The sequence below is a fragment of the Rhinolophus sinicus genome, chromosome 1, assembly GCF_057876585.1.
Source record: "Rhinolophus sinicus isolate RSI-liver-muscle chromosome 1, RSI-T2T, whole genome shotgun sequence".
NCBI classification, from domain to species: domain Eukaryota; kingdom Metazoa; phylum Chordata; class Mammalia; order Chiroptera; family Rhinolophidae; genus Rhinolophus; species Rhinolophus sinicus.
This window is the reverse complement of record NC_142501.1, coordinates 68409061-68433944: the sequence shown is the minus strand read 5'-3', so window position 1 is coordinate 68433944 and position 24884 is coordinate 68409061. Positions and strand designations below refer to the sequence as shown.

At 36.9% G+C, this 24884-nt stretch overlaps 1 protein-coding gene across 5 annotated transcripts in view; it reads left to right on the top strand.

The window, feature by feature from the left end:
• PTPRR (protein tyrosine phosphatase receptor type R) overlaps window positions 1-24884 on the top strand; it is a 245914-nt gene that overhangs the window by 210184 nt on the left and 10846 nt on the right. For all 5 annotated transcript variants that reach the window (XM_019748998.3, XM_074325415.2, XM_088800759.1 and 2 more), the window contains 5 exons: window positions 905-984; window positions 1485-1622; window positions 14013-14123; window positions 15464-15621; window positions 19481-19594. In XM_019748998.3, coding sequence (XP_019604557.1) covers window positions 905-984; window positions 1485-1622; window positions 14013-14123; window positions 15464-15621; window positions 19481-19594 — 601 coding nt within the window. The remainder of the gene's footprint in view (window positions 1-904; window positions 985-1484; window positions 1623-14012; window positions 14124-15463; window positions 15622-19480; window positions 19595-24884) is intronic.

Here is a 24884-nt window from a genome sequence, read left to right as displayed (position 1 = left end):
ATATTTATCATTGGTCAGGACAGAGAGAGAGAGACGGGAGTAGGGGGATATGGTGCAAATTCCAAACCCAAAGAACAAGAAAGAATCACAAATGAAAAATGGGATCAAGAATCAGAAACCTACAAGAAAACCCACAGAAGTATAAACTCACCATCTCAGGTTTATGCACCATAAGATCTATGTAAAGAACAGGAGTCAAGATGTCCCTCAATAGGGGCCGGCCCGGTGGCTCAGGCGGTTAGAGCTCCATGCTCCTAACTCCGAAGGCTGCCGGTTCGATTCCCACATGGGCCAGTGGGCTTTCAACCACAAGGTTGCCAGTTCAATTCCTTGACTCCCGCAAGGGATGGTGGGCAGCACTTCCTGCAACTAAAATTGAACACAGCACCTTGAGCTGAGCTGCTGCTGAGCTCCCGGATGGCTCAGTTGGTTGGAGCGTGTCCTCTCAACCACAAGGTTGACGGTTCGACTCCTGCAAGGGATGGTGGGCTGTGCCCCCTGCAACTAGCAATGGTAACTGGACCTGGAGCTGAGCTGCGCCCTCCACAACTAAGACTGAAAGAACAACAACTGAACAGAACCCGCCACAACTAAGATTGAAAAGACAACAACTTGACTTGGAGAAAAGTCCTGGAAGTGCACACTGTTCCCCAATAAAGTCCTGTTCCCCTTCCCCAATAAAATCTTAAAAAAAAAAAAAAAAAAATCACTTAATGTTTAAAAAAAAAAGATGTCCCTCAATAAACATGGATGGATAAAGACAGAAGCACCAATAACAAACACTGATGAACATCTGACAGTCAATATGTAAGTTAACAGGTGTACTATGTACTGGTTATTGGTGTTTAAGAAACTGTAAGAAGACTAAATCTTTTAATGTATTATTTCTTGTTTGCTTCATTAGATCCCCTCAGCAGAGTGTGTTTAAGACCAAAAAATGTAACCGATTCTTTGAGCACCTACATTAATGCAAATTATATCCGGGTAAGTGAATACATATAAATTTCTTTCTGATGGTCATGGTAATAGTAAACTTAATATAAATAGTAAAAAATAGTAAACTTACTATTTACAATTGTTTGTTATATATATTTTTTCTTCAGAGTAGATCAGTTTTGACTTACCTTGTACTAGCAAGTTTTTTGTTGTTGTTTGCTTAGCCGTCATCAGCATTGGTAGTGGGTTTTTGCAGTGGATCTTCCTTTCCTGTGCCTCTGTGGTTACAGTGTCCTGTGTGGGCACTCTGGGGAGGACTAAGCATTATGACCCTCAATACCGTATGCTATGCAGTCCTTGCTGGGAAAACAACCACATGAATTGTGGCACTACAACGAATGAAACCACGGATATCTGTGTTGCTTTTGGACCAGCAGAGCAATTTTGTTCTGAATATCTTTCACCTAAACTTTCAGTGTAAGGCATGAACTTCAAAGCTGTTTTTGTATTTTTTGTTTGTTTGTTTGTTTTCTCTTTACTCAAACTAGGGCTACCGTGGCAAAGAGAAGGCATTCATCGCCACACAGGGCCCCATGATCAACACCGTGAATGATTTCTGGCAGATGGTTTGGCAGGAAGACAGTCCTGTCATTGTTATGATCACAAAACTCAAAGAAAAAAATGAGGTATGACCTTCAACCAAGTACTAAATGTTATATATTTTCTGTTGGTATAGAAGAAATGTTGTATAAGGAAAATTTCCATGTACTTAATAACAGCTTTAAGATGGAAACATTAAAACATGTAAAAGCTAGGTGACCTTATGCTTCCAAAAAATAGTAATTGGTGTTATTCTGTGAATGATGACTTTCTTTCAGATAAATCAATATTTATGGCATACCTATATCTCATTTGTACCTGCATGCCTCAATAACGGATTGAGGGGTTATGAATTATCACCCTGATTTATAGGCACCGAAATAAAAAATTATTCATTGGTATCCCAAGTAATTTTTGTACCTACTATGTAACAGGTACTATTTTAGTTGTCGTCAATATAATAGTAGACAAAACATACAAATATTCCTGCCCTTGGTAGATCAGTCGGGGGAGACAGACAAAATACAGTAAACATAATAAATTCATAAAAATATTAGAAGGGAAGAATGCAATGGGAAAAAAAAGTAGAGTGGGATCAGGGGATTGAATGTGCGGAGCTGAAGAGAGGGGGTATAGGGAAAGAGTAAGCTGCAGTGTTTTATAGGATGGGCAGGATAAGCTTCACTAAGAAGTGAGATTTGAGGAAAGATTTAAAGGAAATGACAAGAGTCACGCAACTTTCTCAATATCTTCATAAGAAATCCAAAAAGAGACAAAATTAGATTCCATTTCTATACTAGTCTTCTTTTCTGAGAATCTTTCTCGCTTATAGAATACTCATTCTGTATTTTGCATCATAAAAATAAAATTCTGTAATTCCCAAAGGGTGCTGTCCTAGGTACTGCTTAAATTTTAGGGCATCTTATTGGGATAGTTTACAGTCTGATTTTAGCCAGCATTTGTGTTTGTTTTCTTGTCAGAATTACTGTACCAGGGTTTCACCATGACAATAAGAATTTAAGAAAACTGAGTTCTCTCTTATAACCCTTTGGTGAGTTATAACCCTTAAGTGTAGCACAATCCTGCTGCTACTCAAGAAAATTCAGACTCACAAATAGCAACTTATGTTTTGGGTTTTTTTCATCTGTTGTTTTCTTCCATTTTTGCTAAAATAGACGAAGGACTTTTTTTTCTAAAGTTTATTTTGGGAAGAAAAGTATATTTGGGGGCAGTAGATGAAGTTATATACTTAATTAACTATATGGCTTACTAAATAAAGGCATTTCTATGAATCTTATCTGAAAGCCTGAGGTGGCATAATAAAAATAATCCATAATATTCTCAGCTGTTTCACCTCCTATCAATCTGTGAAACATATTAAGCCACTGACAATTCATAAACAGTTGTTTAATATCCATGACATTTTACCTTCATAGCAAGAAAAGAGTCTTCAGAGTTAAAAGGTGTACTCTTTGTGAATATACACTATAGAACTTATGTAATATGGCAGGCTAGATAACCTGTAAAACCTTCCATTACAAAATCAGTTGTAGTAGGTAAAATAAGAAATAACAGGCACAGCAGAGCTTGGGGGGAGAAAGTGAAGGAAATTCCAGCAGTCAAAAATGGAATAAAAGACATAAAACCAGAGAATTATAGGTGACTTGTGTTTTCAGTGAAAAGGTCAACCACAAAACTAAACCTGCCTCCCAAAATAGGACTATAACAGGAAGTTAATCTATCTAAGTCTGGCCTTCTCATGGGATAAATAAAAAGGTTCTCTTGAATATTCAGAATTCAAAAACCAGGAAATGCCAAGTGGAGTAATTAATATAAAAAGTAATACCGGATTGGTAAGGCTCTGTGGCTCTTTACAGAAGCAAAGGCAAAAAACTTTCTGGATCGTATACTCTCAGCATATAGTTCACAGAATTTCCACAGAAAAGCCCAGCCAAACTCAAATGTATAAGTCGAAATTATGAGACATACAGATAAATAAACAACATAAGGAAAAATCAGAAGACTCAACAAATAGTAGAAATAGATCCACAAAAATATTGAATAATAAAAACTACAGGGTAAGCTATATTTTTTAAAATTAAGCACACAAAATATAAAATAAAAAAACTTTAAAAGGAACAAGCTACTATCAAAAAAGACTAAGAAGATTTTTTTTTAAATAATCAATACTTTAAATTTTATTCATTGTGTGTTCACCACTCACAGTCAGTTCTCTTTTCATCACCATATATTTGATCCCTTTTACCCTCATCTACCCCCCAACACACAATGTGATATATAGATGATGTATTACAGAAATGTACACTTGAAACCTATGTAACTTTACTAACCATTGTCACTCCAATAAACTTTAATTTAAAAAATGTATTCAAAGGTAAAGTTACTCCACTTTATCAGTTCAGAAATATAATAGGTTTGTTTCCTTTAGTGAAAAAGAGGCCGTAACTGGGCTTCTTTACTATTTTCAATCCTTCCCCTTGCCTATTGCTATTTCTTTCTTTCTTTCTTTTTTCTTTCTTTCTTCCTTTCCTTCCTTCCTTCCTTCCTTCCTTCCTTCCTTCCTTCCTTCCTTCCTTCCTTCCTTTCTTTTTTTTTTAGTTTCAGGTGTATAAAACAATATAAGAGTTAGACATTTACACCCCTCACAAGGTGATAACCCCCCTCCCACAATGTACTACCCCTCTGACATCGTATATAGCTGTTACAGTTCCATTAACTCTATTCTCTATGCTGTACTCCACATCCCATGACAATATAGATGATATAGATATAGATATAGATATAGATATAGATATAGATATAGATATAGATATAGATATAGATATAGATATAGATATAGATATAAAATTATAGTTAACATTCAATATTTTTCAGCTTCAGGTCAGACATCTACACAGCTCATGAAGTGGTCTTCCTAATCAGAGAAGTGCGCCCCCCCGCATCTGACCCTCAACAAAATCTTTACAACATTATTGATTATATTCTCCAAACTGTATTTCATATCCCCATGGCTATATTGTGACTACTAATTTGTACTTTCTAATCCCTTTACCTTCTCTCCCATCCCTAACCCCCTCCCATCTAGCAACCATCAGTTGTTGTTTTTTCCTTTATATCTCTGAGTCTATTTCTGTTTTGTTTGTTCATTGATTCTGTTCTTTAGATCCCACATATAAGTGAAATCATATGATATTTGTCTTTCTCCGTCTGACTTACTTAATTTGCATAATATCCTCTAGGTCCACCCATGTCATTGTAAATGGTAATATTTTATTCTTCTTTATGTCCAAGTAATATTCCATTGTATAAATGTATCACAGATTTTTTATCCAATCATCTATTGATGAGCATTTCGGGTGTTTCCATGTCTTGGCTATTGTGAAAAGCACTGCACTAAACATAGCGGTGAATATTTTTTTTTCAAATTAGTGTTTTGGATTTCTCTGGATAGATACCTAGAAGTGGAATTGTTGTGTCATAAGGTAGTTCCATTTTCATATTTTTGAGCTACCTCCATATAGTTTTCCATAGTGGCTGCACAAATCTGCAATCCCACCAGCAGTGCACCAGGATTCTCTGTTCTCCTCATCACCACGAGCACTTGTTGTTTGTTGATTTATTGATGATAGCCATTCTGACTGGGGTGAGGTGGTATCTAATTGTCGTTTTTATTTGCATTTGTTTGATGATTATTGACATTGAACATTTTTCCATATGTCTATTGGCCATCTGTATGACCTCTATAGAGAAATGTCTCTTCATATCCTCTGCCCATTTTTTAACCAGGTTGTTTGTTGTTTTTGGTATTGAGTTGTATGAGTTTTTTATAAATTTTGGATATTAGTCCCTTTTCAGATGTATCATTGGCAAATATCTTCTCCCATTCAGTAGGATGCCTTTTTGGGTTTTTTTTTTTGTTTTTTTTTTTTTTTGCTGTGAAAAACTTTTAGTTTGATGTAATCCCACATGTTTATTTTTTCTTTTGCTCAACTAGGGAGATTTTTAAACAAACCAAAGAGTCCTAGAAATAATTATTGTATAGACATTATTATGAAAAAGAAAACCTCATTAGGCAGGTTTAATAGCAGGCTGGAAACACCTGAGTAATTATTAGATTAAAAAATAGAACTAACTAAATTACCTGGAGGATCAAAATGGCCAAAAATATGAAAGAGAACTCAAGATACACAGAGGACAGTATTTAAATGTTCAACATATGTCTAATGGATGTTTTGGAAGAAGAAAAAGGAGAATACTTTTTTAAAAAAGAAGTAACATTTGAGGAAATGATGGCTAGGCATTTTCCAAAACTGATGAAAGACATGAACTCTCAGATTTGAAAAGCACAATGTATCCTAGGCTAGATAAGTCAAAGTAAATCCACAACTAGACACATCTATGGAACTGAAAAACACTACAGAGTCGATTTTAACAACCAGAGTAATTAACAAATGGCTTCTCAATAGCAACAATAGAGGCCAAAAATCAGATGAATACTACCTACAAAGGGATGAAAGAAAATAACTGACAACCCAGAACTCATGCAGGATTTAGCAACATTTCCTAGATCTTAGTAGAATTACTTAATAACACTCCTTCCCACTTTGTTTTGAATTACAATTTTCTGGATAGATTGTCATAATGTGTTTTCTCAAAGTACATTCATACCCTTACTTAGTTCTATTTCTCTTCAGTTAAAAATAAAATCATATAAATTGAACATAGAAATAGCACTGTAATTTTATATAATTATGTAAGTATAAGCATGTAAATGTTTTAAGACAAATAAATTATATTTTCCACAGAAAACATTTCTTACTTGTCAGTGTTACATATTTATTAAGGATTAACACTTGGCCAAGCATATATGAAACAATAGCTCACAAGAATTGCAGAATAGGTTGTAGTAACTGTAAGCTAAATCATAATACTGTTGTCTTGAACATTTTACTCCTCAAATCTTGTGATGTATTTGTTCTCTTTTATAGAAAAAGTCAGAAATATGCCTTGTTCCTGACTTTCATCAACTTAGAAGCAGCTAAGATTCTTGGTCAGAAAGCATTCCCTAGAGGTTGACTACTGTGTGACATATTTTAAAGAAGTCTAATAGGGATGATATGAGCAATTGGCAAGCATGCCAAAGCCCCAACAGTCAGTGATTCTTCTCCTCTGTCCCCAAGACCAAGGTTGTCAATCTAACAGAACTGCTGTAGGAGATACACAGAGGGTGCCCAAAAAAAGTGTATACATATTTTAAGAAAGGAAAAACTGTATTAAAAATGTATTACTCAATATATACCTATAACAAAAGATGACTACAAGTCATGTATTTACATTTTTTGGCACCCCCAGTATATGTATTTCAATGTGACACTGAGTTGGTTCACTGGTGGTGCTCAGAAGTCTCCATTCTGAGTCTTCAGAGCAATGGAGCCCCTGTTGTTTTTTCTTTTTCAAGTCTATCATACTTGGAGCTAACATGTTGGTACCATTCTCAGAATTCACATTCTCCCTAGGAAAGCCAAGAGCATCTGTTGAAAGCTGGATTTTTTTTTTATTTTTTTTTTTTTTTATTTTTTTGGTAATAATGACAGCACTAAAGGGAGAGTGAGTTTTAGTTTTTCTTTTTGGCTGAATTTAGAACTTGGAGAGGTATATATTTTTTTCTTACCATTTTTAGCCTCTTGTCTTTTAAAATGCCTGGGATATATCTTCTGGAAATAATAGTTAAATCTATTTGTTACATGTTTTCTATGTGTAATTTGCTAATTGTATTTTCCCGTACCCAGTCATAATCCCAAATATTGCAGTAAAAATTTTGACTTTTTTATTGTTTATTATTCATTAAATTAAAATAAAAATTCCTTCTCATCCAGACTCTCTAAATATGTAAATATAATGCTATAGAGGAAACTTTGATGTTTTACAGATCAAAATGATACTAAGAAGTCTGGCTCAAAAGAAAAGTGCAGTAGACTTCACACTACCAGGAAAATGCTGTTTATCAAAAATGTGCCAACTTTCAATTTAAGCATCATTGTTTAGAATAGACAAAAATCATTTCCTCCCCCCAAAAATGAAGGTGGAGTTTATCTTTAGAAATTCCCAGGCTTTATATTGTCTTGCATGTTCTACTTTTTAATAAATAAATAAATGAACAGTTGGCAGCTCTTACTTAATAATCCCAATATTCTCATAGTTATTTTTTATAAAATGAGTCTAAACAAAACCTTTAAAAACAGAGCCGAAAAATCAGTTATCTTATATTGCAAGAGAAAAGATTGTATTGCTGGTAAATATGAACGCCTTCATTTAGATAAATCTCCAGAAGGGAATTCCTCTTGAAAGGCAGAGAATCTTAAAAATGCAGTGTTCAAACTCTTTTATCATGAACAATTGCATTGCTAGAGAAGGCATAATGACAAAATCTACAAAGCTGGATTTATATCAGTCTAAAAATGAGAACTCGGACTTACACACTTCCAAAGTCCTCAGACCACCTCTAGAGGTTACTGGGTGCCCCTTGCATCACTTTGTAAGAATGACGGAAGTAGCTATACATGTTGATCATATTATGTATACTGTGGGAGATACTTTCTACCCACTACCATTTATTGAATGTATGTGCTAAGCCCAGTTCATACATTCATTCAGTTAATTTTCACTCTAACTCTACAAAGTAGGCTTTACTATCCTTATATTATGATTGAGATACCTAAAGCCATTTGCCTAAAGCCTCAAAGTTAGTGAGTGATGGAAACCAAATTTTAATCCAGATTTGTTTGATTCCAAAGCCCATGCACTTAATTATTGCCCCAACAGAATAACGGGCCAAATAAGGAGGCAAGATATTAGAAAGCAAGTAACTCACTAGTATTGGCCTCATAGTGCAATAATGTACTGAATTTATTTTTCATGAAGTAAGGAAATCACTTGGTGATTTGACCTAACATAACACTTCTCTTAACTACTTAATACAGCCACACGCTGTCACTATTTTTACATGCATCTTTCATCTATGTGACTTTAGTGAGTTAACTATGTGACTACTTATAAACCTCATTTTTTCCATTGATTGACCTAGTCAGCATTTTGCAAACAGTTTACCCTCAAAAAGCCATGTAAAGAAATCATGTTGTAAGTTTTCCCTTCTTTCATACCCTTCCTTTCTCTATCTGATAAAATCATAGAACAAATTGATTTTCATTACATTTGGCCAAATACCTCATATGAAGCCTTGGAGTTTTTTAATAGGGCCCTGAAGAGTGAATAGGTTCTCAAAGGAAACATAACCCAGGCAGAGAGCAGTGGCTTACAAAGGAAGACAAGAAACCCACATGTCAATTTGTGTTTCTTAATCCCCTTCCCCTTTTTCACCCATTACCCTAGCCCCCTTCTCACCTGGCAACCATCAAAATGCTTCCTGTATCTATGAATCTGTTTCTGTTTTGTTTGTTCATTTATTTTGTTCTTTAGATTCCACATATAAGTGAAATCATATGGTTACTGTCTTTCTCGGTCTGGCTTATTTCACTTAGCGTAATACCCTTTAGATCCATCCATGTTGTCACAAATGGCAAGATTTCATTCTTTTATATGGATGAGTAAATTCCATTGTATATTTGTACCACCTTTCCCTTATCCATTCATCTACTTAAGACACTTGGGTTGTAAATAATACTGCACTGAACATGTCTTTTCAAAGTAGTGTTTTAGATTTCTTCAAATAAATACCCAGAAGTCGAATGTCTACTCACTATGTTATATACCAGAAAATAATATAATATTGTATGTCAACTGTAATTGAAAAAAATTAAACAAGCAAACAAAGAAACCACATGGCCTACATAAATTGGGCAGTTTGCTGTGGCTTGAGCATAGAGTAGTAAGGGGACTATGCAAAGAAACAAACAAAACCTCAGGGCTTCATTACACAAACAGCAGGAAGCCACTAAAGATGTTTTGGAAATAGAGTGACATAATGCAATTTGTATGTCATGAATATAAGTGGTGGCAGAATATAGGATTTGGATATGAGAAGAGCAAGGCAAAGCACAGAATAGGTTAAGAAGTTGTAGCAACAGTCCAGGTAAGAAGTAATGAGGTACAGAATTAAGGTAATACACAATGGAATACTATTTGGCGGTAAGAAAAGATGATATAGGAACATCTGTGACAACATGGATGGATCTTGAGAGTATAATGCTAAGCGAAATAAGTCAGACAGAAAAAGCAGAGAGCCATATGATTTCACTGATAATGGTATATAAACCAAAAACAACAAAAGAACAAGACAAACCAATGAGAAACAGAAACTCATAGACACAGACAATAGTTTAGTGGTTACCAGAGGGTAAGGGGGGCAGGGGGTGGGGGGTGGGAGATGAGGGTAAGGAGGATCAAATATATGGTGATGGAAGTAGAACTGACTCTGGGTGGTGAACACACAATGGGATTTATAGATTATGTAATACAGAATTGTACACCTGAAATCTATGTAATTTCACTAACAATTGTCACCCCAATAAATTAAAAGAAAAAAAAAGAATTAAGGTAATAGCAGAGCAGACTGAGAAAAGGAGATAGATTCAAAAGGTGTTCCAGAGGTAGAAGCTGCAGTGCTTAGTTTCTAATTGAATGTGAGACAAGGGAGAGCTGGACTTCAGGATTTCTGGCTTGGGAGATTGAGTGGAAGGTGATGTCATGAGCCCTGATGGAAGGAAAGCTTTATGAGGAAAGAAAGTGAGTTCCATTTTTAACATGTTGAATTTGAGGACTCGTGGAGACCTCTGGATGGTACAGTCTACTAAGTGGCTAGACATAAGTCACTAGAGCTCTAGACAATTGTACAGATAAGAGATAGAGATTGGACAAGTTGAATTTATAAAATGATATTTGTTCAGAGGGTCCTAGTCTCCAAGGGAATTTTCCCAGAGACGCCTAGCAAAACAGGGAACTGACCTTCAGTTCCATCTGCTGTAAAATGATATAATAATAATAATAATAATAATAATATCTGCTCCAACTACCTCAAATGATTGTGAAAGGGATTAAATGATATGTTGGTGAAAGTACTTTAATATTACATTGCTAAACCTATATTAGTAATATTTAGTTGAAAACCAGGAATAAGATTAACTACAATAATAGTTATTGTAGATGATGTCGCCCATTCTATTCCTGTCATAAGCTAATGTAACTTAAATGAAGCTGACCATCTTCTTTTATTTATTTAGAGCCACTTTCTATGTGATGATACATGTCTTTGGCTCATACAGCAAAATCTCTGATTTTAGATGCATAGAATTTAAAAAGAAAGTAACGTTCAAAAAGATTTTTTTTTTTTAAGGCAACTAAACTACTCACTAGACCTCCTTTTTCTTTATACACAAATAGCCCTAACATGGTTGGGGTGAGAGGAGTGAGGGTCAAAGAAACAAAAATCACTGAAATATGAATTTGCATTGCTTTGTGATGCATTCTATTTTAGCTGTGAACCACTGATTATGAAGAATTGATTGATGTCCAGAATCTTTACAGTCAGGGTTTGCTAATTGTTTGCACAAGTGACACATGACCCTCTGGAAACCTCTTTTTCTTGGAATTAATAGATAATTTTACTGAAAGAATTAGCCCAGTTAGAAGAAAAATAGTGACGATATGGGGGTTATATTCTGCTAGATAGCGTGCTATTTCGAATTACCTACAATTAGTGTGGTTTCACAATATTATCTGTAAAGAGAGCATTTTCCTTCCTTGCATTTTCTGCCTGCTTCGTATCTTTGTTACCACCACAATAGAGAAACCTTATAAAGCTGTTCACAAAAATATTTTAAACATGAACTTGTGCTCTTAGAAACAACTACATTTGCAGCTCTCCGCCACCTCACATTCAAAAGCACCTACACATATCTGGTCTCTTTTTCTACATTCTCCTAAAAGGGGGGGAAGGGGGAATGTATTCAGTGTGTAAAAATAAACTATTGTATCTCAGAAAGGACATGGGATGCTAACTAAGGGTTGTTTGAATGAACAAGTCACATTGCATTGTCTATGGGGACCTGGCTGCCAATTGCATTTTTGGTAAAGAGTCAAGAAAAACATTCAAGAGGGCCCGGCAAGCTTGGGAGAGAAGCAAGCTGCATTTCCATTTCTCAAGTAGGTGCACAAGCCTGTTCAATTATTGTTGAGAGGGTGCAGGTTGTGAGCCTCTGCCTCGAAGCTTTTCCTGCTGGTTTGGAGAGCCACCTTCCCAAAGTGGGGCCTGATTGTGGACAATGGGGCATGTATGCCAGACTGCTGGACCCCTGAATGCCTCTTTTTTTGTTCAATACATTTTTCAAGACTTTGTCTCTTCTTGGATTTATCCAGGAGGCATGGGTTTTTAGATATACAATTGCTCGGGTCTTGCAGCGAAATACTTGATGCTCCATTGAAAGAAACCAAGCAAATTGGTTAGTATGATTGTCTTTAACAAACTGGGGAAATTTTAGACGTTTGACAACTTGTAAATGAGGAGGGAAATAAATTGCTCTATTTTTAAAAGGTTTTATTTTTCTTAATGTTGACGTAATGTCAGCCAGAATAAGTCTTCAGCCTGATTGCGTGACTGTCTTGCGTGTGGGGTGGCATGTAAATAGAGGTGAAAACGATTTACTTTGTTTGGAAATGAACCAGAATATAAAGGATGCAAATGTGTTTTTATTGTAATGGAAGAAAGAAACAGTGATTCCACCAGGCAAAGTGGCTTCCTCCGTGGCTCTAGCTTGTGGAATAGTTAGTACTGAGCATAATAGAATATGGAGGTGTGTCTGTTCACTTTACATGTCTTCTCCTGTAGTTCTGTGATTCTTTTGAATCATAAGTTCTTAATTGTTTTCAAATGTGCTCATATGCCGTTGACATAGATATGAAGAAACAAGTGTCCTGAGTACTGAAAGGTCCCAACTGAGGGCAACAAGTGAAAAAGGAATTTCTCTATAAATATGCATATGTGTTTGCAAGAACATAAGTGCTACTTAAACAGTATTTCTAAAATTAACATTGCTTCCCTGGGCTTTCCCAATAAAACATCAAATTTCACACTTTACATACTTAGTCATTAAAATATATGGTAAAAAATTTAATAGGTCTTTTGCAGTTGACTAAAAAACAAAATAATAAATAATATGTACATATGTATGCTTGAATCCCATTTTGTAGTTTTCTTTTCATGTAACATAGATGCCTTGAGGTTAATAAATTATCTCAAATCCCTTTTGGCCAGACAGAGGAACAGATCTGATAGATAGGAATGGGTTATTTCATTAATCGCTTCAGGATGGGCAAACAGGACAAACCTGATAGATGAATTCCATTAGAAAAGCTCCAGCCCCCTTCCCCAAACAGGCAAGAGAAGGTATAAAAGTAAGAGCTTTTGCCTCAGTCACTGGGCACCCCCATTCGGGACCCCCTCCCGCTCGGGAGCTCTGACCCTTTGCTTTCAATAAACTCTCCTCTTTTTAAAACTCTTTGCCTCTCCCTGGTCCATGTGTCCATTCTTCGGTCTCATGAGACACGATCCCGACCCACACCCAGAAATGCTGGCAGATCCAACATTCTTACCTCATTTTGAATGCTTTATTGTATGCCTGCCTAAGTGCTCTCCATGTGGAAACTGAGGCCAAAGAGGTTAAGTATCTTGCTTATGGATTCACAACTAATAAGTGGTTGAACCAAAATTTGGACCCAGGCTGTCTGCACCTTAACCATTATATTGCCTTGCTTGCAATATAGTTATTATTACTGTTACTAAACCCTTCAAGGAGGAGCCATTATAAAAATATTTTTTAAATAATTTTGTTATACATTTATTTCAATGGACCCCATAAGTGAAAAGACCCTTGGTTCTGGAAAATATACCACCATAGAAGTATTAAAGGTCGTTACATCTACTTTACATACAAGAGAAACCTCATTTTGTGGCATCTAACACATTACAGATACTCTTATTAGACATTTCCATTTGATGAAGCAAGGCAGTATGACTTGCCTCAGTCATTGTAAGAAGCATTCCTTTTATGTCTAGTTATCACATGATTAACTCTGATATTTGGACATTAATTTCTGAATTCCTAACTTAGTTATTAATTAGTTCTTAATTTGTCTGTGGAGTTTTGGGAACTTTCACCTTTTGTGTGTGTGTGGAATTAGTAGCAGCAGTGTTTGACAGGTACATGCAAAAATTGATACTTTATTTAAAAAACAGCCTTATTGAGATGTAATTTATGTACCACAAAAATCACCTGTTTAAAATGTATAATTCCATTGGTTTAGAGCGTTTACAGAATTATAATATTTGATACTGGAATTTTTTAATTAATTAAATAAAAGCTCTTGAGATGCTTGAATGAAACGTACTCCAAGGCCAATGAAAATCATTAATATTCTCTGTGTTCTTCTTTCCCCTTCACCAGAAATGTGTACTATACTGGCCCGAAAAGAGAGGAATCTATGGAAAAGTGGAGGTTCTGGTTATCAGTGTAAACGAATGTGATAACTACACTGTTCGAAACCTGGTCTTAAAGGTAGGATTATGTAGCTATCTGCAAAGTAAGTGGTGTTAGAGACCTACATTGCTAGTTTGAAATTATACATCCTCATAAGTACTGCATATTATTTTTAAACAAATTAAATAATGTCAAGCTCAAAAGAGAAATTATAATCATTCCCTCATGTATTTCTTTGTGGTCAGCTACTATAAGTATCTGGAATAATTAAATTAACTAAGCAGCTAGTGAGGAAATTCACTAAGTATGATGTTATGATCTTCTAATTTGCATAAATAAAAGATCTCTTCATTTAACCTTTTGAATGCCTTTGACTAAAAGCTTGCTCTGGAGACTTTCCCATGATTTTTTTGTTAATGTCACTTTGGCCTAAGCAGCTTTAAGTAAGGCCTGGAAACTGTGAAACAGAAAATCTGCGCTTGTGGGTGGCTGGCTGTGGGAGGCAAGACAAACCTGAAGGGTTGATGCGATCTGCCAAAACTTGAAGTTACAGTAATTTATAGGGACTTTCCCCAGACCAGATTACATCATAGAAAAATTACCTGATTTAGCTTACGGGCAGCAGATGCTGATGAACGTTGCCATGGTATTGTTGTTGCTTCTAGAGAACAATCATCTCAAAGATTTCAATCCTATCTAGAGCCTCACTGCTGGGACATAACGATAATGGAGAGAGAGTAGTGACAGAGCTGTGCCAATGGTTTTTAATGGGAAGCTCGGGATAGGAAGGCAGTTACCAACACCTGTCTTTCAATACATGTCCTCGAGTGCCTAGTCCATGCCAGGGCCCCAGTGGGCACTGAGTTTTGAGGGGATATGCATGGCCCCTCACTGAAAGCCTTTCTAATCTTGTGACTCCGGTAGCTCCTTTACTACTGGGATTTCTCACTACTATTAAAAACCGGAATGTAGGATGAGTGAAGAAATATTAGAGTGGCTGAATATAACATTAAGTGTCCTTATATTGGTTAATATGTCTTTCATAACCTCAGGAATGTTCAAACAGCAGGAAACACACTATATCCCAATTCTTTCTTGGCTACATTTTCATCTACCATTTTGTTTACAGTAATAAATTACAAATGTATGTGTAGCATATGTTCCCTGTACACTTTCTATGCTAAATATATATTCTCATTTAATAAAGGCAAGACTGGCAAACTTTGATATCAGTAAATAGTTATAGTAAAGTTTGCTCGAGGTGAAAGGTTGTTCTTTAAAAATCTCCTAGATTTTTTTACCACCTAGGACTAAGTTGCCAGCAAGATGGGAGTGATAGAAGGAATGCAGTATGGTGGTTTCGATAACTTTTAGTTGTACAAATAAATGAGACATTTGGTGGCTGTTGCTATTTTCAGCAAGGAAGTCACACCCAACATGTGAAGCATTACTGGTACACGTCATGGCCCGATCACAAGACTCCAGACAGTGCCCAGCCGCTTCTACAGCTCATGCTGGATGTAGAAGAAGACAGACTTGCTTGTGCGGGCCGGGGGCCTGTGGTTGTCCACTGCAGGTAAGGCATGAACTGTCCTTTCTGCCTAAGCAAACTGTCCATCTTTTGTAAAGTTATAGAGCAGATAGAAGTTCGGTTTGGCTTCCTGATTGTGACATTGTCAGTAAATTAAATACTTACTGAAACTGGTGAACTCCCTAATATCCGAGTCTTGATCAAGATGATATTTACAGCGACAATAGTAGCATGTTTTCAGCAAACAATTACACAGTGGAGGATATACCCCTTCTAAATAAATGGCTCAGGGAACAGGACACCTTATTCAGTCCTCTGTCTTGAAACTTACTTTGATTCATTTAATCTCATCAGTCTAATATACACTAGAAATGACAGATATGATTTTTTGATTATCAGTGGCTTTTTTGTTGTTTCAAGATGGCATCTGAATTATACGAATTATATCTTGGTAACATTTACTATTTCAAATTTGATAAAAACAAGTCAAGTATTTTAGAAGTTATTTCATGAAAAACATATAGGAATAAATTATAAAATGGGAGGCGGGCAAGTAGTAGTTCTCCAAAAGGAAAACAAAGTGTCATTGCCAGAGAACATGGATTACTGGAGGTTAGGCCGACAAAAGCAACAGATGTCCCTGGTATCTCCCTTCCCTAATGTCTAGCTGAAAGCTGTCCTCTCATAACTTATACATCATCCCCTTTGTTTTCCTTCTAGTGTGCCCAAACAAAAGCAAACATTTTTAAAGTCATTTAGATAACCAGACATTTATTCTCCGTACTTCCTCAAAATACTGTAATTTGGGTCGCTTTCTTTAATTAAAATTTTATAAGAGAGCTTTTGATAATACCTTTAATAAATAAAATACATTATTTTAGATGATAATTTTATCTTCCTCCCTTTTTGAACCTTTGTGGTTTAATTAAGAGTAAAATTTACTATATGTCTATTTATCCAGAGGCATCATTATCCAGTTTCTAGCTCTAGGCTTTATCCCAAACTTAGCTTGGGGCCAAAGAAAAACAACCTAATTGTCCATACTTTAGGGCTGGAACCACCCAAAATCATAAAACTCTGAGGATATCTAAAACGACATAGCCACTTCCTCTATAAAATCAGCTCCCCTTCTGATTACCATTTCTAAGAATGAGACCATCTTTTTTCCAGGCACTCAACGTCTCACATTGACAGTTATCTTTGGCCTTTCTCTCAATTCTAGCCTCAGTATCTAATCAGTCACCAGATTGGCTTTCCCTTCAAAGTTTCTCCCATAATCATCACTTCCTGTCCAACCACCCAAGTTCAGACCCTTATGACCTCATCCATGTATTTTAGAAGTAGTCAGCTAATTGCACACACACACACCCCACTTCCCCATGCCCCACCCCAACTATGGCCTCCCCAATGCACTTCTCTTGGATGATGCTCCTAAAACCCTCTTTCATCACATGGCTTCCCATTGCCTAGAGCTAAAGTTCTTAATCTTGGGTCTATGGATGAGCTACAGGGGTCAGTGAACTCCTTGACGTTACTTGGAGCAAATTTGAGTACATTAAGTTATGTGAATTTTTCTGGGGGAGTGAAAGTTTATAGTTTTCATCAAATTCTCAAAAAAAACCACACACACAAAAAACAAACAAACAGAAAAACAACAACATACCACTGTTTTAGAGGATAAAGTCCAAACCTCTTAGCTTTCCATATAAGGCCCTTTATAGACCCCAGTGTACCTTCCCAGTCTTATTTCCCACTATTTCTCTAAAATAATTTTCTCTTCAAGCCAAGCTAGTCTACTTATTGTCACACATCATATACCCTTTTCTGCAGCTATTCTTTCCTTATGCCCTTATCATGCATGGAGTATTCTCTCTCATTCATGATAATCAAAATGTCTGCCATTCATAGGGTACAGTTCAAATCCTATCTCATTAGTGAAACAAACTCTCAATAGACACTTCAACTGAAAGAGACCGTTCTACCTCTGAATTCTTTTGCACTTACATTCAACAGAAACAAGTTCCAAATAGGAGAAATAAATGCTATTTGAGTGTCAAGGAGGGAGCTATTAATTCAAACTAGGAAGATTGAAGAAAGCCTATACAAGTTGGAACGATGTTAAACAAGATCTTTAAAAATGACCAATGTTTGTGTTTTTTAAAGGTAGTTTGGGAGGGCATTTCTGACTGAAGAAATATCATTAACACAGAAAGGAAAATTGGAAAATAAAAGGCATTTTTTGGCAATGACTCATGTAAATTAATTAAAAAAAAAAAAATGGCACAAAGAGTCCAAGGAAGACAGTAAAAAGACATAAAGCTTGAAAGTTACATTCATATTAGTCAAGGTCATTAATACTATGGTAAGAAGCTCAGACATTGTGCTATAACTATAGCAGCCATCTACAGTTTCTGAGTGGAGAGTAATATGATCAGGTCCCTAGCAACTGTGTGTGTCGTGAATTAGTCCCAGAAAAGACTTAAGACTTGGAAACCTAAATGAGATCATTGCTAATCATGAAGAAAGGAGCTGTCGAAAACGTGAGCACAGTCTGTAGAAAGGAAAGCATGGATCCCAGACGCTCAGTAGAGATGGAAAATAGAAGAATTGGGAACAGATTGAATGTGGGAGGTGAGGGAGTGGGAGATGTTGGAAATGGCTCCAAGATTTCTAAGCTGGAAAACTTGTGGCTGACTGGTAATGCCATTGAGGGAAAAGAGAATTAATTCTGGTTTGGATACATTGAACTGAAGCAAGTGCAAAATAGTAACATCAAGGAGACTAGACATTAGAAAAAAGGGAATATAAATGTAGATTTGAAAAAAATTTCCATAAAAACTTTTAGTGGTTAAAATTACTAAGAGAGGCACACACACAGAGAGAGAGATCTATATCTATCTATTTACCTATCTATCTATCTAGCGTTTGTTAAGTTGATGACATACTCTCTAAGGCAGATGAATGTGTAAACCCTTAAGGACAGATAATGTTTCTACTCAATCACCTGGAAGTAAACGATTTGGAAAAATGTGCCTCTAACTGCCTCCTCTGTCCTAAACCGAATTGAATCTTCAGTTATTCACTGGAATCTTCACCATCAGTATATCCAAGACCAAACTCCCCTCTCTCTGTCCCTCAAATCAGCTCTCTCATTCCAGAATTCCCCCTTTGTCTCACTGGGACTACCATTCTTCTAGTCCTCCAGGACTAGTCTTCTTTGACTTTTTGCTTTTTTACAAAAAATGTATATATATTATTTATTTTGTAGTTACAGTTGACATTCAGTATTATTTTATGTTAGTTTCAGGTGTACAGCACAGCAGTTAGACATTTATATAATTTATGTAGTGATTCCCCCCAATTAGTCTAGTGCCCACCTGGCACTACACAGTTATTACCATATCATTGACTATATTATGTTTTACTTTATATCCCCATAACTATAGTAACTACCAGTTTGAATGTCTTAATCCCTTCACCTTTCTCAGCCTGCCTCTCAACCCCCCTGACTTTTTGCTTTTCTGACTGTTCAGCTCCAGTCCTCCAGACTCACATTTGTGATGTGTGCTTAAGTCTTTCCCCGCCTTTCTAGGGCCCAGACCTTACCTAAATTCAGGCTCTAGTTATTCATTGTAGAACAGTTACAGTGTCTTTTTCCCTGTTCTCCCCACCCATCACCTCCCTCCACCCCTCTCATCCTACTGCAAATAACTAAAGGAAAGAATGTCATATAAGCACTTAGCACAGAGCCCATGTTGTTATACTCAGTCCATAAGAATCGTTGTTGTTCCTCTTGTAGTTAATCCTTACCGTTGGTTCAAATTTAAAAGTACCTTATTAAAAGAATATATTTTATCGTCGCTATTTTTCCTCCACCTTGTTATTCTTTGTCCTTTCTTTTCAGTGCGGGGATAGGTAGAACGGGGTGTTTTATTGCTACATCCATTTGCTGTCGACAGCTGAAAGAAGAAGGAGTCGTCGATGTGCTAAGCATTGTCTGCCAGCTCCGTGTAGACAGGTGAGTGTCTGCGGGATGGTGTCATAGAGACTTTGGAGCAGCGTGATCAGTCACAACCCGCTCCGATCAGCCTGACTTTGTAAACATCGCATGCTCCAAAGTCCTAAATCGCTATAGTGATTTTTGTAAAGTGCTTAAGACTGTGCATTACATTAAGAAACCGTCAAAGAAAGTGTTATTTGCAACGCCAACCATCAGAAGTCCAAAACCAAGCTCTTATGCTTATCCTCCCTTGTCTCTGATACAGGTTGTTTAGGGTGGTAGCTGTTCCTTCTTAGTCTTACATCCTTATTCCTTTCTATGTATCTGCATTTCCATTTGCCTTAACTGAATCATTCACTTTAGGATCTTGATCCTTTCAAATGAATCATATGTCATACTACCAAGAGTTGTCCTTTTTTTAGCCTACTCTTCTTTAATTGTATACAATGCGCCTAACATAATTTACCATCTTAACCATTTTTAAGAGTACAGTTCAAGCATGTTAAATACATCCACATTGTTGTGCAACAAATCTCATGAAATCTTTTCATCTTGAAAAATTCTGTACCTGTTAAACAACAAATCCCCCTTCTTCCCTCCAGCTACCCCTTGGCAACCACCATTCCCCTTCTGACTCTGAATTTGACTACTATAGATACCTCACATAAGTATGTGTCCATTTGTTACTGGATTATTTCATTAACTATAATATCTTCAAGATTCATCCATGTTGTATCAGAATTCCCTTTCTTTTTAAGGCTAAATAATATTCCATTGCATGTATATCCTCTATTATTTATCCATTCATGTATCAATGGACACTTGGGTTGCTTCCACCTTTTGGCCATTGTGATAATACTGCTATGAGCATGAGTACAAATAGCTGTTTGAGATTCTTTTGGTTATATACTCAGAAATAAGATTGCTGGATCGTATAGTAATTATATTTTAAATTCTTTTAGGAATGCCATATTCTGTTTTACATAGTGGCTGCACTATTTACAGTCCCACCAACAGTGCACAGGGGTTCCAACTTCTCCACACCCTTGCCAACACTTGTTATTTTCTATTTGTGTTTGTTGTTTGTTTGTTTGTTTTAACAGTAGCTATCCTAGTGGGTATAAGGTGAGAGAGTCATTTTTTATACAGAGATCATTTGATCACCTCTCTGATGATCTCTGTTTATGTGTTAAAAACAGAACCAACAAGACATTTCTTTTCCCTTTTTCCACAACTAAGCTTACGTAGGTAAATGAACAGTTGAGTCAGTGATGAAAAAAGTGAACAGGTGCTCCTTGAGAACAGACACCGAGAGAAAGATGCATACCAGTACGTGAGCGGCCTGCATCTCTGCTCTGGAATTCAATGTGTTATAGTGGTGGAAGAGTTGTTCTGAAAGGCTACAATACTGGGTTCTCTTTTTCATTCATACTGTGAATATTTATTCATCACTTTCCTGCCCAAAGCCTTGTACAGCATTAGGCAAGATGAGCGAGGCTCTGCTCTCCTAGAGGGCACATGCTAACAGAGACAGAGAGAGAGGAGATAATAAACAAACTAAGAAGAAAATAGGATAATTTCAGACAAAGAAATGCTGTGAGGTAATAAAACAAGAGGGATTTTGTTCTACAACCTAGAGTTTCCTAAAAGTAACACTGTAGAGTCACCTTTTAAGATTCATTCAATAAATATTTATTGAGCACCTACTATGTTCTAGGTCCTGGGATTTCCATAAGAGACAAAAGGATGGTTCTGAAAATTCAATGAGATAATATATCTCATTGGAGCTGAGTCTGGCTCATAGTAAGCCTTCAATAAATTTTCATTGTGGTATTATCTTCATTATTATTAAAATTATCAATAAAGTTTCTCCTAGCGCTAAAAATTAAACTTTCAAATTCTCCTTTCTGGATGAGGCTTTCCCTCCCCATCCCTGTCTGTCCTTGTCTCCTCTTAAATAATAATTTCTAAGTTTTTGTAAGCATATCTTCCCTCTGTTTGTCTCTTAACTTAATCATGGTGGTTAAGTTTCTGGGCACTGGAGACAGATTGCCTGGGTTTGGATCCTGGTTCCCACCATTTTCTAGTTGTGTGGCCTTGGGCAAGTTACAGGACTTCTCCATGCCGCGGTTTTTTTCATGTGGAAAATGGAAATAATAATAGTACTACTTCCTATTTTTTGTTGTAAAGATTAAGAGAGAACCTATAAAGTGCCTTTTACATAGTAAGTGTACAACCAAGTTTAGCCAATTATCACTATCTGTAGCAAGAAACCTGAATACACATCTGTAACCTGGAACTAATAATCTACCCCCACAGGGTTTCAGTGACATTAAGATGAGATTACACCTGTGACATACTTAGAACACTTAGCGTATGTTTCTTTCCCTTTCTCTATCCTCCCCACCTTCACCTTCCCATACCCCACATGTGATTGCTTCTACAAATGTTTTCTTTTTATACATAAGAAGGTCCGCTCCAATTATCTTTCTTTCTCCTCTTACAATTGCTGTCTTAGTCTCCTGAAACCCTCTTGCTTTCCATCCAGTACCTTCCACTCCAGCCGGAATAGGATCCAATTGCTTCATGTCAGACTCTAGGATCTACCATCATTCAGTAAGGGGCCCTGCATCAAAGAGGAAGGGACAGCACCCAGTCAGTTGGAGCTGCTCCCGAAATGACCTTGGTCTCTTGCTGTGTGCTTCTATAACAAGGCTCCTGCATGGGACCCCAAATCCCACAGGGACTCTAGTTTCTATCCCTGTACCCTCCTTTCCTACGGGCTAATGCTGGAACTCCATGAGCCCGAGATACCTGCATGGATCTAAACTTACTGCGAACCAAGTTGGCCTTCAATATCTGCTCTGACCCTAGTTGGATAGTAAAAAACAATGGCTTGATTTGCTCATTTTGGAGGTGTGGGGGGAGCTCTTGTGCTCTTGTTACTCTTAATCTTGCCTATTTACCCTTCCATCTCCCACCTCTCCCACCTGCTTTTGTAGCCTGACCTCCACCTTGGTTCCCCCTTCCCACTCACATTACCCTGTCAAGTCTACCAAATCGTCCTCTAACTTTGAATGGAATCGCAAATACATTTTTTTAAAACCGTATCACAATGCCTCTTCTATCTGTTCCTTCCTTCCTAAAGCAAATAGTCAGAAAAATTTAGCCTTGGCTTTCCACCACCACCAAGGTCTTCCCACAAGGCTTGTCCTTTTACTACTGATAGGATCTTGAAAACATAGCCAACTTCTCTGCTGATCTGAAGCCTATGGGCTTTCCACCCCCTGGATTTGAATCACTGCCAATATGTGTCTCGAAATCATTCTGATTTATTAATCAAGATCCCTTCTATATAAATTCTTCCTGAGCAGCTGTTGTTTATGAAACAGTCTCCCTAAAAATTTCCTTGAAAGGTTTTTCTTTTTCCTTCCTTCCTTCACAGGATCAGCATCAGTTTAACTTTTCTTGTCTCTTCCTTCTGTTGTGCACGCCCCTATTTGTTATGAAAAGCAGCACAGGAAACCTTCCTCCTTTCCTTCACCCCATCCAACTTCTTTTTCCTCCATCCTCTTCCTTCTTGCTTCCGTTCAGCTTTTTTCTGTCAAACTCATTTTAAAAATTCAAATCTGTAGCTAACTGTTACCATTGACCATATGCTTAATTCATGCCGGTAAAGGGAATGCTGGCCTCAGAAAATCCAGACGTTCACCTTTCGGCTCTACAGGTTTTCATCATTCATAAGTTCTTCAAAACTCATCCCCAATGTAGACTCTGTGGTTGTCCTGGCCTTCAGTTCTTGATCTGTCTTCTAGACATTTCAGAATGCACTATGCACATTCACAAGTGTATTTATTTAATCATGGCCTCTTTACATGGTCTTCAAAGCACACGTCTCCTTTAACTCCCAAAGTGAATCTACAAGTAGGAAAAGAGGTATTCTTTGGCTTCATTTTTTTGTTTTAACGTGGAAACAAAGAATTCACTATATCAAGCAATTTACCCAAAGTCACGGAGCTTAGAAAATGGCAAAATAGATTTCTTTGGAATTCAACAATTGTAGATAAAAGCAAACAGGTTTTTTAATAGGTTTATTGTAAAACTGCTTAACAAAAACATATCTCTTTTATAATGCTTTGCCATATAAAAAAATGCAACAACACCATAATTTTTAAAACAATGTTTAATATGAATGAGATCTATTTCATGAATAGGTAGAGTGATATTGTCAGCAGTTGCCATAAGAGTATCATTTGAGGGATACGGGAAAGTTACCTCATCCCAAAATATCTATCTATGGAGGATGCCAAAAATATCTATGTATACTGAATATCTGAAATACTACTCTTAGAGAGCCAATCCTTTGCTAAAAGAACCATTCCTTTTTTAATTTCGTTGAACCTAGAAAGATGGGAGCAGAGCTCAGGTAACACTTTGTCCTCTCAGCTATTAACACTTTGTAAACAAGATGCTCCATCCTTTCCAGCGTGCTAGCTAAAGGGACTATTACTCTCTGCGTTATCAATATGTTCAGAACGTAGGTTTTGCTGAAGAAGAATTGAAGAGAAGGCTCCAGAACCTGGGTATACCTAAGGTTCTGTAGTCGGGAAGACTGGTAGACAACTCCAGGGCACTGGGGAGGGGCAGGGCTTAGCGAAGGAGCAGGAGATCTCTAGCGAGAGATGCCTCCGGAAGATCAGCTACCTCATTTGTGAGGCCCAGTACAAAATAAAAATGTGGGGACCCCTTTTTAAAAAAATTATTGACTATTTCAAGACAGTGACAGTGGAGTATTAACCGAACTGCAGGGTCCTTCTCATCATGGTGGGCGGGCTGCGGGGGTTGTGAGTGCACAAGACACTACTAGCCCACGAAGCCAGACCCATGGTGGCATGTTTTTAGGATGGGCGTTTAGAGATGGGCCTGAATCCTGTGTCCTGTGTACTGTGGAACAGGCACCCGAGATCTCTGCTCAGTGTGGTGCTCCTGAATCGTGCATATGTTCCTTCATTCAGCAAACATTTACTGAACACTTACTATGAAACAGGCATCAGGCATCTGGGTGTAGAAAGATGGATTCCTTAACATACTTTTCCAGACTGTGTTTCTCAGGGCACAGTTAAATTACCAATTAAACTATGAGGGCCAATTAAGTCCCAAATTCTCTTAGACTGTTTTCAGACCAAAAAAAAAAAAAAATAGATTCTCAATTAAGTTAGAGAAAAAGCTATTATATAACTGTATTTCTTAGAACCCTTCTCCACTTGGATATTCTCAATAAGTATCAATGCATTAAAGAATCTGAAAA